Genomic DNA, 20826 nt, shown 5'->3' with positions numbered 1-20826 from the left:
GAATGTAATGAAATGTCAGATATATTCAGTTTTCTTACATTTAAAAGAAAATTATATACTTACTTATATATATATAAGTATATATGTATATATATATTTTTAATTTATCAGACATTCATAAATTATATCAGAAAATGAGCAATAAAATGTTTTCACTGACAACAAAGTATTTTAAGAAATGTTAAAGTTTTTTTATATTGTAAGTTAAAAATAACAAATAATTTATTAAATGTTTTACTTAATATAATTATGCATCTAATTCTATCTATGGATATATTTTGATTTAATAAGTAATTAATTATTTCAAAAATTAATAATTTCTTTCATAATTTTATAGATTTTTATATTATTTGCAAAAGATATTTCAAAACTTAAATTAATTTTCAGAAATAGATTAAATATAATGTGTTGCTAAATTTAAATGAACTGTGATCATCTCTTATTTTCAAGTGTTTTTTTGTAAATTTTAAAAATTGATTTGAGAGAGTTGAAGTTCTATTGTAATTACAAACTTCCAGAATTATTTCCTCTGTGACAATCCAAATTTAAGTAATTTATATATATATACATACATACATACATACATACATATATATATATATATATATATATATATATATATGTATGTATGTATAGTATAGTATAGTAAACTGAGTCTTGAACTGGAAACAGTGACTGTTACAAACACACAACTTCTGTAATTCTATAGTTTAAATAAAACTGTGACTATTTTAATAATTTCCAATTGACTGATTTAAAACTTGTTAATATTTTTTATTGTAAATTCAGGTGCTGATATTAATGCACAAACAGAAGAAACTCAAGAAACGGCCTTAACTCTTGCCTGCTGTGGAGGATTTTTAGAAGTGGCTGACTTTTTGATAAAAGCTGGTGCAGATATAGAACTTGGTGCCAGCACACCTCTAATGGAGGCAGCCCAGGAAGGACACTTGGAACTTGTTCGGTTTCTCATCTCTTCTGGTAAATATGGTTTGAATTAATATTTAGAGTTTGGTCTTTAGCTGTAAAATTTTCAGCAGACTTCACAAACTAGTAAGATGTTCGATATATATAATGTTTTATGAGTGTTTTATATACGGCAATGGAGTGATTTCAGATAGAGCAGTTCAAAAGAGGTTTACAAAATTCCATTCTTGTGATTTGTCCTTATAAGATGAATGAACAAAGACAGGCCACTCCTCAGACTCTAATGATGTTATTTTAAAGGTCTTGATTGAGCAGAATTCATGGCAAACAAGGGAATTAACAGATAAGACAAACATGTCCTTATCAATCATCACCTCGAAAAACTAGGATAGGTGAGCTGAGTTTGGGTTCCTCAGTAGTAGAGTAATTTTTTTGAATGGAATAATGCTGACAGAAGGTTTGATAGCTGCTATCTTGCTTTTCTGAAATAAAGATATAACTATTTTTGCGAAAAAAGGATTCGGGAGATGAAAAGTGGCTTACGTATGAAATTGTCATTCAAAAATAACAATGAGTTTACAAGATTCGTCAGCCTCAACTGGACCTGAAACCCTGTATGCACAGAAGAAAAATTTTTGTTGTGTATGGTGGGATCATCAGGGAATTATTTGAGTTGTTACCATGCAATGAAACTGTTACTGCAAGTGTATCTGTTTAACAGTTAGATCAGCTTTGGCTAAAACTTCAAGAAAAGCATCCTGCACTTGTTAACAGAAAAGTCACTTTATTACATGACAATGCAAAGGTTACCCAAGAAAAAAAAAATTTGAGCGTGGTTGTCTGTTTTGCCTCATCTGCCATATTCACCAGACCTGGAACTAATAGATTTCTAAATTTTTTTCTGGTCACTGTAGAATGCTTAAAATGGGCAGCACTTCCAAAATGATGATCCTGGTTCAGGAGTTTTTTGATATAATAACCACCAGAATTTTATGCAAAGGGAATTTACAAGTTGCTTGAAAAATGTCAAGAAGTCACCAATAGTGATGATGATGAAAATATATATATATATACTTTCACCATCATATTTTTACCATCACCATCAATATATGTATGTATATATATATATATTTTCACCATCATCACTATTGGTGACTTCTTGACATTTTTCAAGCAACTTGTAAATTTTTGTATAAAATTATATACATATAAGATTAAGTCTGTTTTTTGTACATTTTAAATGGAAAATATTTTCATTTTAGAATTATATGACACTTGAATAATCAAAATTACTAATTTCGCATAAAGATGATAAAAGATAAGTGTTGAGTATGATTGTTTAAATCATTGATTTTTAAAGTATTTGATAAATTATTAGGATTTTTTCTTGAAGGTTGGTTCATATTTATTAAGAACTTCTTTCTATCTTTGATAGTTTCATACTTTTGATTTATATTTAGTAATTAGACTTCTTCAGTATTTTTGCATGGTTTGATTCATCTAATTGTATTTTAAAAATTTTGAATTACTATGAATATATATAGAATTTCAAATCTTTTCTGCTAATAAAAGTAGTTGTTTAACCTTTAGTTTTGTTAACTTTATCAAATTATCTCTTACATTTTAAATTCTCTATTTCCAGTTTGATTAGAAAACACTCTTATGTCTTAAAATTATGACCAATGATGTTTATGATTACTGTAGTAACATTTCAGTCTTAATAAATTTTGTTTATTTCCTAGGTGCAACTGTGAATGCTCAAACAGCAACCAAAGATACAGCTTTGACATATGCATGTGAAAATGGGCATACTGATGTAGCAGATATATTATTACAAGCAAATGCAGAATTGGTATGTAAAATTTAATTTTATAAATATACTTTATATTTTCATTAACTGACAATTTTTTTTATGTTGCAATAAGTATGTATAAGCATAGTTGTTTAAAATATGTTTATTTAAAAAGTTTTTCATTGCTGTTGTATGTATTCTACGAATGAAACTCTACAGTTAATTAAAATAAGAATAATTTTCTCTCATTGTTTAATTACACAAATTAATTTGAAATTATAAAATTTGAGTTATTTAAACTGGAATAAAGTTAACTATAATAAACACACCTTGCTTGCTTTTCCAGTAGATAGATGTATGCATTACAAACAATTTTGGCTTTTTTGAGAAGCATGCTTCAGGTTGTTCTCTTGTTTGAACTTCATTCAAATTTTGAATCTTCTGAATTTTTAGAGGAGATTCTATTTTGGAACGCTTTCAAAAATTTTTATATGTATAAGAATTTTCAAATATTCAAAAGAAAAGATATTCAAAGAAAATTTGAAACTTGAATGAAGTTCTAGCGACCGAACAACCTGAAGCATGCTTCTCAAAAAAGCCAAAAACATTTGTAATGCATACTTTTTCAGCAGGTAGTTGTAAGCAAGGTGTATTAATCATTATAGTTATAAAAACTGATTACTACTGTGTGGTTCTGAATTCATTTTTCAATTTTTAGTTTTTTTTTTTTTTTAAGAATAATTTTTATTAACATTATCATGGCTACTGTATTCATATAATATAGTAATCATTTTATAGGCCTTAAGTGTTTTCTTAACCCTTTCCATGCTGGTGATCTACAGCAAATAATTGAGTGGAATTTGTCATGCGGTGCATTTTTGCAGTTTTTGGATAATTTTTAAATCGCGATATTTTGCTTCAAAATCGCACTATGTTTAATTTGTTTTTTGTGTTTGATTAAGAAAATATCACAGTTTACGATTGTTTAATTTTTAGTTTAATAGAAATTTAAAATAATATTAAAATTTGAAGCTTACGAACAAAAGAAAAAAAAATTAATTTACAGAGAATTGCTAAACTTTGTACATTTGTTAGTTAGATACATCTCTCTTCTTTTAAATAAAAGAAACCGCAGCTCTCTACCTAGAGCGGGGGAGAAGTTATTGCCATTATTTACACTGTGTCTCTAATTCCTTAGCAGGGAGAGGGGTTGATTGTTATCGTAAAGCAACACATTAAAGTTTATCATCATATATTTCTGCTTAAAATAGTGAATATTTGACACTTTTTTATATTTTTTCAATGCTTTATACAATAATACACTAAAATAAGCGATTAGTTAATTTTTTCCTGCAATTACGCAATATCCAGAAGTAATGAGTCTTTCGGTAAATTTTTCAGATAGAAGCTTTTGATAAGAAATCTTCTTGTCTAAATAAAGTCAAATAACATGAAAACTAGTAGAATTATGGCTCTAAAGTGATGAATATAGCTATCTTTGAACGTTTGATTACATTCTGACTTTAATCACGTGGATTGGTTCTTCGCGGGAAAATCCCGACCAAATGGTTTTAAAAAAACTCTCATTCGTTGAAGTTGATTCAGTCATAATATAAATTACCAATTAAAGCATAATAGGCGTAGAAACAAAATTTTTAAAGCCAATTAACAGCAAGAAGATTTTCCATAGATTTACTATAGGGAGGTGGAGTTTCCTGGAAATATTTATTGCTAGATAGTTTTAAAAACATATTTACTAGCCAAAATATTGTAGAATTAGCTAATTTAATGTTTAAGTACATTAAATTAGTTAATGCTAAAAAACGATTTAAAAAGCAGATTTATTGCGATTGTTTACATTTTACTTGGAAGGTTGGAGATGGGACTTTTCACGACAAATTTTTGTTTCACAAGTCTGTGATTAGTTAAAGTAATGTCAACAAAGACAGAAGATACCCAATAAAACTGTAGAAGGAGTTTTCCTTTGATTGTTTTCAGTCAACTGTGTAGTTAACTGGGAAGATTTTTTGTAGAATGGTAGGGGGTCCATTTTACCGAAATATTTATGGCCCAGGGGTGGTCACAAAACACTTTTTGGCTTAAACAAAGTCAATCGACCTACAGAAGAGAGAATCAAAGCTAAGATCTCTGGAAAAATCGAATATAACGCAAAATAATCGAATTTTTTGATTAATTACGCCTAAAGGCGTATGCTGCATCACGAATTAACGGCAAGTCACGTGACATACGCCTAAAGGCGTATAACCGCATGGAAAGGGTTAATTAATATTTAAGTGTATTGTGTAGTCTGTAGTAATCTGCTTTTTGTAAAATGGAGCAAATTTTATTGGCTATTACTGAGCATAGGAATATTATTTTCTATTTTGAGATTTTTTATTTCTTAAAGTCAAATTTATTTTTTTTTATTTTTTAAGTTTTGTATATATGCAATTTTTTTGCATTCAATATTGTTTTGACCATCACTTGCTAAAAAACTGGGAAAACTCCAGGAAATTCACTTTGTGATAAAATTGAAGATTTAAATATAAAGACTTAATTTAGCCACACACCTATAAAAACTATCAACTAATGAAACTGAATCATATAGAGAGTTTGGATTCTTAGTCCATAGAGCTTAGTTCTTAATCCAGAAAATGATAAATGAAAAGTTTATTTGCTTTTATTTTATTTTTCATTATAGATTTTGCATGTGACAGTAAATAGAATATTTAAGTATTTGATTCAACTTTGGAACTATAATTTTTGTCAGAATCATCATTAATGATTGACAGATATCTCTATATTCTTTAGATATATACTTTATGGTTAAAATAAACCATTGCAGGAAGTTCTATTTTCATATTATATGTAAAGTTCCTCATTCAATTATTTCTTTTTGAGCTTTTAAGAAGTTTTCAGAATATTCTTTCTTCAGCTTTGTCAAAGCCAGTCATTTCCTTAATGACTAAGTCTTTCATTACTTCTGAAACTTTATTAAAGATTTCAAAACTTTTACACACTTAAAACAGATTTAGTATGTCAAATACTATTCATATAGACAGATGATGATACCTGTAATATATCAGCAGCAGTGTTAATGGCATCTCCAATGTTGAATTTTTTTTATGGATTAATCATCAGTTTGGCAGTAGTTAAAGTTCCTCCAGTTCCTGTCCAAGAGCTGGAAGAACTTTAACTACTGCTCCACTGGGCACATAGTCCAAATATTGTGCTGTGTAACTATCATCTATTTCAGTTGATGGGACTCTGTACAGGACATGTTTTGTCAATGCAAACCAGATTGAGGTTGGGGCAGTTTTTCTTCTCAAAATTCAAGAAATGATAAAAAGATAGCTTCATAGAATATAGCAGATTATATTTAGATTTTATATATGATATAAATTGAAAGTTCCTATAGTGAACAAGAATGTATGGGGCATTCTCTGTATATAAAAAAAACAATTTATAAATAATTGTTTGCAAATAAAAGTTAAATTGGCATTTGTCGCCTTGTTTTAGCTTTATAGTTATCAGTATTATTATTAAGATAAACAATAGCATGAAAATAATTATGCTGTAAATACATCAAGAAAAAAGTTAACAGTTTATAGCATCTACAATGTTTTCTGTGCAAAGAATTATGTTCAAATCAGAAAGTGCTAAGTAAGAGATGTCAGAAGATTGCATTACAATCATGATTTTGAATAGTTTATTTTCAGTAGGTTTCAGAAATATTGTTAAAAATATAAAATATACATTTTGTTGCATTCAACTTTTGTAATTCTATAATTATTAAAATGCTAATGTTTTTGCTATTGCTATTTTTATCCATTTTATAAAAAACAATACAACATAATATACTTAATAATAATTGCAATTATTACTTATGCCTGTATATATATTTTTATTTTTGCTTTTTTCTAGGAACATGAATCAGAAGGAGGTCGGACTCCTTTGATGAAAGCTGCTCGGGCGGGTCATCTATGTACAGTTCAATTTTTAATTAGCAAGGGAGCACAAGTAAACAAACAAACATCTAATAATGACCACAATCCACTCTCATTGGCTTGTGCTGGTGGTCATCTTGCTGTAGTAGAACTTCTTTTGGCCCATGGTGCAGATCCATCTCATAAGCTAAAAGTATGTAATCATAGTTATTTGCTGATAATATAAGCTTATCTGTGTTTCTAATACATTGTAATTCTGTTTAGGATAATTCTACTATGCTTATTGAGGCTGCAAAAGGGGGTCATACAGCAGTTGTTCAATTATTACTAGATTATCCAAATAATATTTTATCATCGCCACCGCCGCCACCGGACTTATCACAACTAACTACGTCTGCTTTAGAAGCCACTGAGGTAAGCCTTACAGATATTTTAATTACTTGCAGTTTACACAAAAAAAATCATTTTTATATAGTCATAAAACACTTATTACATAATTTTAATGATGATAGTGATATATCTATAAAAACATAATTTAATTATTCAATATGAATAAAATATACAAAATTTTTATGATTTTAATTTAAAAATTTCTTTCATTTGCAAAGTCTGAATTGTTAAAATAATCATTTTAAATAAACTTATTAAATTCAAAATCATTTAAAGTGAATTATTTTGAAAAACTTAAGAAGTTTGCTATTTTTTGTTTTTTACCCAAGTGTAAAGTTACTATAATTTTATATGTATTTTTTATACATATGTAAATCCTTATTAATTCAATATATTACAACAATCACAAAGTCAATTATATTGTAAAGATGCATTTTTATTGTTATTCTCAAAGAAAGGAATGTAACTATTATGTCAGGAGTATTTTTGTTCCTTAAGTGACTTCCCTTCTGATTAGAAGATATTATAATAGATATTGCTTAAGATAAATGTTGCAATAAAAATGTTTATTGAATTTATAGTTTTTCATATAACTTCATTTTCTTCAAATTTGAGGAGAAATATTAAATATTCTCCTTTTATTTAATTTCTTAATTCTTCATTTGCATTAAAAACTGATTTTAATATAATTGTGTAGTAATAGTAATTTTAGTAACCAGTTAAATTTTACTAATTTAATATATATTTCTGTTATTGCTAAAAATAAAGTTATTAGTTATTACAAAAAATCTTCACTCACTATAGTACAATAGCATCCCACCTATTTGAAGATTGGCAATTCTTTGCCAGTAAATGAACAATATTTCCTGTTTTAGAAAGAAGGGTTTGTATGATAAAAAGCCGTTTTTGCTTCCAAATTTGTTGAATTTCTTCTTTTAAATTTTGGTACTTATCTAGTTTCTGTGATGCTATCTTCTACAGGTTAAAACAATTGAATTACAGTATCAGTTACAAAAGTAGTTTGATAGGACATTAAATTAATAAAACTTATCTATTGTTAGTTTTCAATCACAGTTGCTAACACTGATGATGGAATTTATAGTAAGAAGCCGATGGGCAAATTTAACTGCATAATAATTTCCAAAGAAAGACAATTCTATAACATAAGTAAATCAATAAATAAGGTAACAAGTGAATTCATGGAAAAATGGTACTATCAACATAAGATTTTCGTAAGAAAAAAATTTTTTGAAATCTGATAATCTTAGCATTCTTAATTATTTATAGTAAAAAATCTTCTCTGTAGCTCATATTAAAAACCATGTAAAAATGAATCTATAGAATTAATCACAAATATTTATATTATTAAATAAAGTAGTAACAAATAATTTTGTACTTCTCTAAAGAATGGATTAGTTCACTGGCATGATGATAAACTTGTAACAATTGAAAGTAAAGTACAAATTTTTTCATCCAAATAAATATAACTAAAAGTTATTGATGTTATACTTTATGAATGATAAAGTAGAATCATAATTATGTAATATGTTCTTTTATGTATCATTATTATATTTAACAGTATGTATGAAATTATGAATGATTATTTTTATCAATTTTACAAAATATAAAGTTTTTTTAAATTTTTTCAGTAATTTGCATTTTGAATGCTATAATGTGTATTTGCATGAATTTGTGTTAGTAATTTTCACCAAACATAGAATCTTAATTTTCACTCTTTTTTTAAATTTTAATTTAAGGCTCCAAGAGTTCCTCCACATGGTTTACAGGTATTTTCACCTCAAGAAGCTGAAATAACTGCTTCTGCAGGAAGTCCATATCTTGCTACTGTACAACCTGGTAAGAAATTATTTTCGTAGTTAGATAAACATTTTGACTGACAGATTAATATCATTTTAGCGATCTACATTATCGGTTTTTTAACTGAGAATTGCTTTTAGATTTAAGCTTAGGAATTCAAATTTATAAAATTTTAAGTTGATGATATGAAGTTCTGTGCATGATAAAATTTGCATTATTTTATAATATATGATATTCTAAAAAACTATAATTAGTAAAATTTTTTTATCAAAAATAATTAATAAATATAGTTTATATTGTTGTACATTAAAATTGATTGATCTCTTATAAATGAATGAAATTTCACAAACACTCATAAACATTGAGTTGAGCCCGATTAGTTTGGCACTACACACAGTGGTTTTCTGCATGTTAAATTCATGCATGTGCTAAATATGGTCAGGGAATTACTATTTCCAAGCACAATATTGCATAACGAGGGAGGTGTCAGAAGTTTGATCACCATTGCCATATCTTGGACCTTTCTCCATACACATTTGCCGTATATTCAAGCAACACAACTTTCTCCTGCCCCTATCCTTGCTACCAAATTTACACACATCAGCAATGATCAGGATAAACTTTTCACCTTTGAAAAATTAGGAGTTTATGCTGTGCCATTAGAGAATCCTGTAACAAGGATGAATACAAGGTACATTGTGGCAACAACACAAATGCTTACCAGCTGCCTAGCTAAGCATCAAAAAGACCTGGTGAAAGGAAAGCCTACCATGGAGCTCGTGAAAAAAGGTGCTCAAACAAAGCTACTCAGGTACTGCAGCAACCAGAAACTCATTTGCATATTGGAATCTCTCCTTACAACAACCTTGGGAGCCATGTAACACACCCACACTTGAACTATCCAGTGTGTAAGTGAATTTAGCCATTTATATAAATGGCTAAATAGTAATATGTATCTTCCACTTTGATGCAGGTGCATACTCACCCACACATTGCATGATGTTTTAAATTATTGCATAATTAAACTTTGATCATACACATGACAACTTTTAATTTTGATTTGAATGATATTTATTCCATTTACATTAGAATATTATGTTCTATATTTTAAATCTTCATCACCTGCATATGATGAATTCAGTGATACCTCTGTTTTCGTCGATAATCTGTTCGAAAACACTCGGCAAAATCTGAAAACAACAAAAACAGAGGCAATTATTTCCATATGAACCAATGTAAATCCAATTAATTTGTTGTAGACACTCCAAAATACATACCAAAAACACATTTTATAGAGAATAAATATAGTGTTTAATACTAAAAAACAATAAGAAATTAATATAAAGTGAATATAAAAGACTAATATGTTGGCCTCTGAAACAGAATCGCCATCTAACAGTTTTTGATTGATCCAAATTAATAACTGTTTGACATCTTCAATTGTTTGCAATCTCTGTTTTGTTAGCACATTCACGCCTTTTGCTACATTAGCCTCCTTTATTGCTTTCTTTTTCACGACAATGGAATGTATTGTAGATGCTGACTTCCCATACAGTACATTCAGCCAATTTCAGCAGTCTTAATGCCACTCTCGTATTTTTCAATGATTTCCTTTTTCAACTCAATTGTGTTCCTGGCCTTCTTTGAAGGGCTACTGGCTCTCGAAACTTTCTTTAGTCCCATGATGGAGCTAAAAGGAAAGTAACAGAATTGTTTGACTAGACATATTGGGTAATGCTCACTCAACAAGAAACAATGCCACACTTAGTAGGAAAATGCATGGGTTACCCTTTGTTTTTGCAAAATTAACAGCTAGGTCACGTGGGAACGTCGATAAAATCTGAGACAACTGACGAAAACTGGAAGAAACTTTTTGTAGAAAAAATTGATGGTAACTGAACTCAACGAAAACCGAGGTATTGCTGTATAAGTTTGTTGAAAGTGCTAGCAAAAATAAAAAAACTGTTAACATTGCTCTCATTGTTGTTTTCAGTTTCTTTTATGATTGTTATAATTTATTGAAATTTCAAATTCTGAAGGGGAAATAAACAGGAAAACATAATATTAAATTTTGATTTCATAATTTTATTATAAACTGCTAAATATATATATATATATAATTGGCATGCAGGTTTCTGGTAAGGCTCTTACCAGAAATCTGCAATAACTCCCCAATATCCTGCTCATCTACATCTGTATCAATTAAGTTGACAATTTTGTCAACCTAACGATGCAGCGAAAGGCTCTTCTCAATGAGAATTCTTGGATACCTTCAGTCATAACTTCTTCCACACTCCATTCATGCATTTATCAGTTAATTCTTGACAAGCAAAGTTGATAATATATAATTTGTACAAATTATATATTTACAAGCTATACTATGTAATATTTATAGTAGATATTTAAAATAATAAATGTATTAAGCTGTCATAGTTCAAAAAATACGTACATTTGTTAAGTAATTAAGTATTTTTAAATAACAATAATATATTTTTTTTTATAGTTCCTAGATTACCACAACCTGTCCCACTTACTGATATAAATCACTCTCAACAAACAACAATCAAGCAGAATATACAGAAATCTCTACAAAGGAAAGCTGCTTTTATTAAATCTAATGAAGCCCCCTCCTCCTCAGCCAGTGAGGTTCAGGGTCAACGCCATCATCGCAGTAAAAGTAATGCAGCAGCTCAGGCTAACTCTACCAGTATTCAAGCTGAAACTGGTGTTATATCTGAAATTGAGGCAGGGGGAGGGGGCATTGAGTCTGTTGAGTTGAAACCAAGTGAGAGACTTGAAGCATGTATAAATAGTATGATGAAAAAAGCTGAACTCTTAAATCCTAGTAGGGAAGAACAAATTCTTCAAAAACAACAGATTTTAGAAGAACTTCAACGTGTAGAGAGGGAGCTCCAAGAGAAAGCTCAAGCTCAATTATTACTGACTGCACAACATCAGCAGCATCATCACCACCATCATCTACAAGGACTTGCCACTGTAGCTACAGTTACTCCTACAATTGCAACAGTAACAAACAATACTGCTGCTTTACCAACTATTACTGCTGCTCATAGTCAGCAGTTATTACTAAATAGTGCTACTATTCTTGATATGGGATCACTGCCATCTACTGTAGTTCCTGAACTTTCTGGTGTAACTGGGCATCTTGGACTTAGTCTTCGAGCAACAACAGCTGCTCATTTGACTTCACCACCAAATGTTTCTCCTCTTCAACCTCAACAATTATATCAGCCTCCTAAAGCTCTTCCGTCACAGGTTTCTACTACAGAGCCATCAAAAAACAGAGTTAGTAAACAACCTACCAAACAAAATAAAAGTGTTATTTCTAAGCAGCAGCATCAACAAATACAACAAACAACTCACCTTCAATCACCACAAATTGGCAATAAGACATCTCAAGCACATCTAGAAGAAGTGGAAAAAATGAATTTACGGAATGTTGTATTGTCAGAACAGCAGCAGCAATTTTTACAACATCCTCAGCAATTTGTTTTATCGGAACTAACTCAAAATCTCACTTTAAGAGCTAATAGTCATCTTTCTGAAGGCACAACTGATGCTCTTACATTAATGCAAGCTGCTGGAGGAATTAAGTTTACAGCAGATAATCCTCAAGCACATGCAATTCCTATTATTGATCCAGTTGCAGTTAGTCAAGCATTTGCACTTCAACAGCAGCAGCAACACCAGCAACAGCAGCAACAACAACTTCATTTTCAGCAACTTCCTCAAACACTCCAAAATGAAGCAAAACGACAACATAATGAAAAAATATCAAAAACTCAGAAATCAAAACTCTCAAAATCTCAGCAGTCACAACAACTCACAGTTCAACATAGTCAATGTAATTCTCAGTTAATACAAAATCAACCTTCTCAAACGCTACCAAAATCTCAACTTAATACCACTGGTGCTGTTGATTCTTGTACATTAGTGGGAAATCTTCCAATAGATGCTACAGGAATGTTTACTTTAGGTGGCATGGCTACCCCTGCTTTTCCTGTGTCCTTGGCTGTTTCTCCTGCAACTTTGACAGCTCCGGTGACTATTGCTACTAGCTGTGCTGCATTCACACACAGTATTGCTCTAGAAGAAGGACTTATGGTAGCTGCTCCTGCTCGTACACTTCATGACACTTTAGGAGAAATTATGACAGGTAAGAATTAAACATCAAATCTATCATTGTAAGAATAAGATTTTTTTATATGTTAAACATATGTAATTTTTGAATATGGGATATCTATTAGGTCCAACCACTCAACTTGCTGGAACACCTCAGATGGCAGTAGCTCAACAAGTTACAACAACTCATTGCGTAGATCCTTGTCTAGGAGCAGCAACTTCAGGAATTGGTGTTGGTGTTGGATTGACAATGAGTGCTCCTTCCAGCTCCTTGCCTTTAACATTCCATACTTTGGCTCCAGCTGTTACTTCGTGTGTACCTGCTGCTGTTACAAATGCCATAGTACCACCCCATCACCATCCTCAGTTAAATCATACAGCTACTATACCGCAATCTACATCTGCTCCACAAACTTTGTTTCCTCCACTTGATTTAAATTCACAAACTGACAGTAATCATGATACGGCTTTAACCCTTGCTTGTGCTGGAGGTCATGAAGAATTAGTCAGTCTTTTGTTATCTAGAGGAGCTGATATTGAACATCGAGACAAGAAAGGATTTACTCCTCTAATGTTAGCTGCCACAGCCGGACATGCTGGAGTTGTAGAAATTCTTTTAAATCATGGTGCTGATATTGAAGCACAATCTGAACGTACTAAAGATACTGCTCTTTCTCTTGCATGTTCTGGAGGTCGCTATGAGGTTAGTATGAACATCTGATGAAATAAAATAAGTTGAATAACCTATAAAAGTCAATAAAGTCTTAATAATATATAAACATTATATATTTTTTTAAATCTATAAAAAAATATTATTAGTGGTATATAATAATAATTAGTAACATAAGTAATAATATGCAGTAAACTTTTAAAAGTATTACCAAGGACTTGATGCCACTCAAATTTTTATTATTATTATTTCTACAGTTGTTATAAAATACTGTATTTTATGGCATACAAGATGCACCTCTATTTCGGCACAGAATATTTTGGAAAAGTGCTTAACCCAAAACTTTTTTCCTATATTCTGGTTTAAAAAACAAAATTAGAATGACAGTTTTATTTATTAGGGAAAGAGAAGTTTAAATGAAGTCATTTAGCATTAAAGTATTCAACATGAATAGATGCAAAACCTGCTTAATATAGCAAAGGATGATGATATGTTTAATTAAACATTTTTTATTCAAGAGTTCTAGGTACAGGTTACCAGTAGCTTAATGTAGACTGGGAAATTAATCACAACTTCATATATAATGGGTGGGGAAGCAAGAGTTCAGTGGGAGCTGAAATGTAGGTTTTGCAAAATGCATGGGAGCCGCAGTTCTGTACTGTCGTGGCGGATAGTATGGTAAGGCACGCGAGTTTATTATATAATATAAATATAATATAAAACAAATATTGAATTTTTTTTAATAAACATATTTTCAGAAAATTATAAAAATAAAATTGTAAAAAAAATAATAAAAAACAGAAATTAACACTTTCAGCAAGAGCCGCATGTAACTCAAAGAGAGCCTCATTTGCCCATGTCTGACATATAAGGTGCAAGGTAATTTTTTGAGTCTTCTTTTTGGATAACAGTTGCATCTTATATTTTATAAAATACAGTAATGAATGACTTTCAATGATGATTGAATGAATAAAGATGGCCTCTTTTAAATATTACTGCATTTGCCCAAATACAAGTCAGTTGAATATTTTTTGTCAGAAGAAAAAATTTTCTCTCTAATGTACCATAAATTAACCTTGAGGAATGTATTGGTCTTATTTATGGACAATCACAAACTTAATAGCCAACCTCTGCAAATTAGCTAGATTTAGGCCCATAAAGCTTTTTTATTTTCATGTTTAATGAAATTGTTCTAGTAAGGACTTCATTTTTCTCCAGTTATGTGTGTTTTTCTCATAAATGCCAAGCATGTGGCAGCCATGCTATTGTTGTTTTTCTCAGCATATTCTGGTACAATAGAAATTTTCCATAGTTTCTACAGTTTGGATATTCTTTTGACAAGGTTGGATTTTTGTTCAGGCCAAATCTTCATTCAACAATTCATTTACATCCATTAAGAAAAAGAACAGGCTATCTGAATTACTGTAATGTGGGATTTTGTACAATTTTGCAAGAGTGAAATATAGAGCATAGAACGTTGCAAAGTAGTTTAATTTTGTAATCTTATATTATAAAAGTATCTTATCTGCTTAGAATATCATGCTGTAATTTATTTTAAGCAAAAAAAAAATTATTTTTGGAACATGATTAAATGCACCTAATAATTTTTTTCACATCCATAGGATATGTTCATAAAGCTGAACAAGTTGAACAATTTACTAATGAGTTTGATATAAAGTGCACTGAGAATGTGCACTTTATAACCAACTCATTTGTACACATGCTTAATGATGATAACATTTCAAACAAAACTCTAAAGCTAGAAATTTGGATCTGCTGCCTTGAACTGTCAAGGGTCTAGTTAAAAAGTTGAGAATGTGGCAATGCTTCAATTGACAAATCATCAGGACACCTTTAAGCAACATGATATGAAAACAGAATACTATACCATATTGCAAAAGCTAATCCATAATAAAAATTTCTAAAAATAACATCAGAATGGACAAGAACCATCAAGAAATATGTATTAAGTGCAACATGCAGGTGTTGACTCGCATTGGTTATTCACCTCACAAGACGAAAGATAAACCCCTACTCACTATTAAACAGAAAGCAAGACTTGTCTGGGCTAAAGAGCATAACTTTTTGCCATTATTGTCTAGTTATTTTTTAGACAGATATTGCAACAAAAATATGTAACCTTTCAGCCCAATTGCCTTTGCTGCATTGTTAAATTTTTATTGAGTGTCATCATACGAGTGCCAAAGTATTGGTGCTCTATACATTATTAATGGAACTGTTAATTCTACAGAATATATCAAGATTTTGGAAAAAAATCTCTTGCTAACATTTTCTTATTTGTAGCCTGACAATGATTATATCTTTCAACGAGATGATGATTTTTTTCCATGTGACAACTGGCGTGAAGTCCTGGTACAAGCATCAGTATGTACTAACACTTCTATGGCTGGTAAACAGTCCTGATGTATCACCAATTGAAAATCTTTGAGGAATACTGAAAAAAGCAGTTTAAAAATGACACTCTTCAACAAAAGAATTGTGCACAGTATTAAAACAAGAATAGGAAAAACTAATTCCTGATTTGTTGTTCGCAAATTGTTTACGAAATAACATGCTAGATTGCCATTCAAAAGGAATCATTACCAAATACCAATCATTAGTGGCCAAATTATTTTACAACAGTAGCTGATGTAGTTGAAGTTTTTGAAACAAAAGAAATAAATAAAAATCATTACATGTGGTAAAACAATGTTCACAATGTTTGTGACAATCTTATTGTAAATAAAACTGGTTTATTCAAAACTACAATTACTGAAGTTTAAATAACTTTTGTTATATGGCTGAACCTTTACAAAAGCAGGTAGTATATTATTAAAGAGCTGTTCTTTCAAGAGTTTACTGTATTTTCAGTAGTGATATAATTTAACCTTATGATCTATTTTTAAAGCATTTTAATTTTACAATCTTTCTGAACAAGTAAATATATAGTAGAGTGGAAAATAAACCAATGAATTGGCACAGATTTTATTATACAACACAAATTTATATTCCACCACAAAATAAACTTGTACTGTAGTTATATGCTTCTCTGTACATTAATATCGTCTTTATGATCTCTCGTTGCTATCATTTCCACTTCTGCTACCGATTGAAACCTGCAATCCTTTAAATTCTTTCGTATTAGGAAACAGATAAAGATCTTTGGGACAAGATAAAAAAATTTGACGCATTGTAACAATGCTTCAAATTTTTTTATCAGATATATACCCTCCTTGATCAGATATTGATTAATCAAAAATGACTGATGAACACAAATATGGAATTTAGTGATAGAAGCCTTTAAAGATCACAAAAATAGCTTTTAGGATTGCTTTGACAAGTGATATAGATGCTGGAAGAAATGTGTAGCTGCAGAAGGAGCTTACTTTGAAGATGTCATCTCTAAATACTTGTACTGTTATGCAATAAAAGTAATGTTAAATGTTTGGTTTATTTTTTACTCTTCCATATATAAATTTCTGTTACCTTAATTATGGAGTATTACAGTAAAGTTTTCAAAACAAAAATTATAAATTCATAATCAGTTTACATTTAAGTATAAAATTTTAAAAATGCAAGAATAAAAATTTTCTGGAAACAATAAGATAGAAAAGATTTATAAATTTTATATTAGTAGTAATGAAAGTCTGACCATCAAAAGAAGGGTCTGTTTACTCATTTCTAAATCCAGTTTTTTAGTTTTTTAGTTTTTTTAGTTTATGATGGAGGTAATACAACTTTCTAGAGAAATTACCGGTACTGGTACTAAGAAATCACCTCTAAGTCTTTGGATTTCTGGTTCTGTTTGAATGTAGTAAGTAATTGAACTAACATTTTCAATTCTTTATCCAGAATCTGCTTCAGGTTCTTATAGTTCCAATTGTGGAATTATGCTTAGAGGTGATTTCTTTATTAATGAAAGTAATGTAATACAGTAGAGTGTCGATAAGTGGAACCAATTGGGGACTGGGGTCCTTCCAGTTAATGATTTGTTCCAGTTTCCGACTTTGTACGAAAAAATACATTAACCTGTCCGATGTTCAAATTTTTCTCCGTTGCGTATCGCTTCCTGTTGAATTTTTCTCCGTTGCATGTCGCTTCGTGTTGAATTTTCGTCGATTTTAAGCCTAGCGAAAATTTTTATAATAATCATCGAGGCTATCGTATTGTTAAAAATTATTTCTGCATTTTGTACAAACAAAATAAATATATTAAAGAATATAAAAAACATGAAAATTATACTTTAGAAGTAAATTTAGTATCAAAAACATTCGATTCAGCACGACACAGTCCGACTGAAAATCGTTCCACTTTCCGGCCATTCCACTTACCGACGTTCCACTTATCGACGCTCTACTGTATTGCTGTGTAAGTCAGTAATTTAATCAGTAATTTTTTTTAATATGAATTAACTGAGACATTTGTTTTTATAACAGTTGCACTTAATGATTTTGTCTGAATATTAGAGGTATATAAATTAAAATATTATTAGTATTCTCATCATATAAAAATATTAATTTCTAAGTTTATTTTTATAATTTGATGTTTGTACTTTTTTTGTTTAAGGTGGTAGAGATTTTATTGGCTCGTGGAGCAAACAAAGAACATCGCAATGTTTCTGATTACACTCCGTTAAGTCTTGCTGCATCTGGTGGCTATGTGAATATAATAAAATTGTTACTTAGTCATGGTGCAGAAATCAACTCAAGGTAACTATATTGAAAATGAATGAAATTTCAGTTATATAGAATATAATAATATACTGTAAATTATTACGATATACACTCATGAATATAAAATGTTATGCCTTCTCAAATATACAACATTTTATATTCATGAGTATATTATAATTTAAAGTTAAAAAATAACAATTTATATAACTTTTAACATTTTCATAATTACTGTAATTTCCTACGTATAATCCATAGTGGTATATAGTCTGAAAAAGATTGCTAGAATAAAAATAAAATTGCATAATTCACATCATTGTATATCCTATATTTCCAAGTGGAAATTGAAAACATTATTGGAATACAGAAGATATCCTCTCAAATGTTCTGTGTCTTATTTACATTAGCAATTCATTATAGACAGTTATAAAATAAGTGAAAAAGAACAAATGGAATATTTGAGGCATCTTTGCGAAAACTACATTGTGTTGAAAATACAAAATAGCTACTGAATGATACATTTTTTTAATCATTTTGTTTCATTTCTGTATTATTCATCAAATAATTTTAGTTAAACATATAATAATGTTAAAATAAACCAAAAAAAATTTTAATGTGGTTAATATCCAATGGCATGAGCTTGAGTTGATTGTTTACCTCCTATTCACTGCAAAAAAACACTAACATATAATAGAATCAACAGTCTGCTTTTACATAGTTCTGAGAGTTATTGGAGAGGAGAAATTACTGAAAATTTGAGCTTTTAAGGTACAAATTCAAGTAGAATTGTCTAATAATGTCAGTTAAAATATGTCAGCATGTAGAAAATAAATTGTTGGCGACTAAATATGATACATATATATGTTTGATGATTTCAAGAAAAATCATACAGGCAGATGTGTCTGGCATGCAAGAGATTTTTTTATATTTTCTGTTGGTAAGTTTAAATGCAGGAAAAGCTATTTTTAAGTTTATAACTGCAAATTAAAATAGGCAGATAACTCATCATATAATCTGCATCTGCTTTCAAATTGACTTTTTAAACACAGAATTCTGTAATTTCCTACAAATAATCAAAGGTTTTCTGGCATTTTTGTTTTCTGCAAAATTTTTAACATTTATTTTATGCTAAAAAATCTATCATCAAGTCTTTAATTTTTATGAAGTTTGTTTAAAAACAGGACACAAATTTTTAGAGATGGAACTAATGTGGATTTTGCATACATAATGTGAATGCAATATGGATTTTAACAGCAAATGTATATGCATTTACTACTAAAAAAACACACATTTGGTTTGACAAATCTTGAGATCATCAATGCCTTCATAATTTTATATTCATAATTTATATTGCATTAAAATTTTAAACAAATTTTTGAAATGATGTCTGTAGGAATGTCAGATATTCTGAGTATTTTCTACAGATTAGACTCCAAAATTTCTTTAATCCAAAAAAAAAAAAAATTAATGAAATTTTGTATAGAAGTTAAATAATGAATTTAAGAAAGATTTATTTCAGAAGCCTTTCCTTTATCATCACATAAATGCATGTAATTCATTGATTAAAGTGAGTAGAGGAATAATTTTTGTTTTGGAGAGAGACATGCAGTTTTATAATCAAGATCAGTGAATAGAATTTTTTTATCACTAATTAAAGAATAAAATTTAAATTTTGAAACTCTGTGTTTATAGTTGAAATTTTTTAATCAAAAATATACTTTTATTTCCCAAATGCTAAAATTGCAGGAAATGTGTTAGAAATGATTTAACTGCTGATAACAAGTTAAAAAATATAATTTTAAATTAGAATAAACAAACATCAGTATCAAAACTAGTGAATGAGAAACAAAAATATAAAAATTATGCAATGTTAGTCAATTTGAAAGTGTTTTAATGGCCTTTTTGTGTTTGATGCTTCTATATTATATTTTTATTATGTCGTCTAGTCAGAAAAAAGTTTTACCTAAAACTTCAAAACCTAGTCATTAACTGTATTTTTCTTGGAAGTTATATATAATCATAATACAGTATGTCTATAATGAAAGACATTAAGAAGTAATAATTTTAAATGAAATGTATAGTCAGTAAAGTTTCATTTTTATTCTGAATGTAAATTAAATATGAAGAAAATAATGTACTGTATTTATTTGAATGTAAGATGCACTTTTTTTCAAGTTTTAGTACTTCTGAAAATAGGGTGCTCTTAGATTTGAGGTAATATGTCATAATTAGAAATTTCTAATGCCATATGTCTTACTTCTCAGTCACTGATTCCATTGCATCATTTTAATGATTTTATTTCAATATTTGTAATAGCAAATGTCTAAGAAGTCAACTTAACTTAATCTTAGTTTCAGTCCCATAGCTAGAAAGAAGTATGGGCACTGCTGACTAAGCTGTGGGAGATTAGCCACTTTGTTCTCACAGCCATGGCTCTGTAGTCTATTACAATATCACCACAAGTGCTTA

General features: G+C 29.4%; 1 protein-coding gene across 1 annotated transcript in view; it reads left to right on the top strand.

Moving 5' to 3' along the window:
- Positions 1-20826, top strand: part of mask (multiple ankyrin repeats single KH domain) — a 148649-nt gene that overhangs the window by 99323 nt on the left and 28500 nt on the right. The window contains 8 exon segments of the mRNA XM_067282314.1: positions 790-981; positions 2670-2779; positions 6644-6859; positions 6931-7080; positions 8814-8913; positions 11378-13051; positions 13143-13720; positions 18254-18396. Coding sequence (XP_067138415.1) covers positions 790-981; positions 2670-2779; positions 6644-6859; positions 6931-7080; positions 8814-8913; positions 11378-13051; positions 13143-13720; positions 18254-18396 — 3163 coding nt within the window.

The sequence above is a fragment of the Centruroides vittatus genome, unplaced genomic scaffold (genome assembly GCF_030686945.1).
Source record: "Centruroides vittatus isolate TY-2023 unplaced genomic scaffold, ASM3068694v2 contig_950, whole genome shotgun sequence".
Taxonomy (NCBI): domain Eukaryota; kingdom Metazoa; phylum Arthropoda; class Arachnida; order Scorpiones; family Buthidae; genus Centruroides; species Centruroides vittatus.
This window is presented reverse-complemented; position numbering and strand designations above follow the sequence as displayed.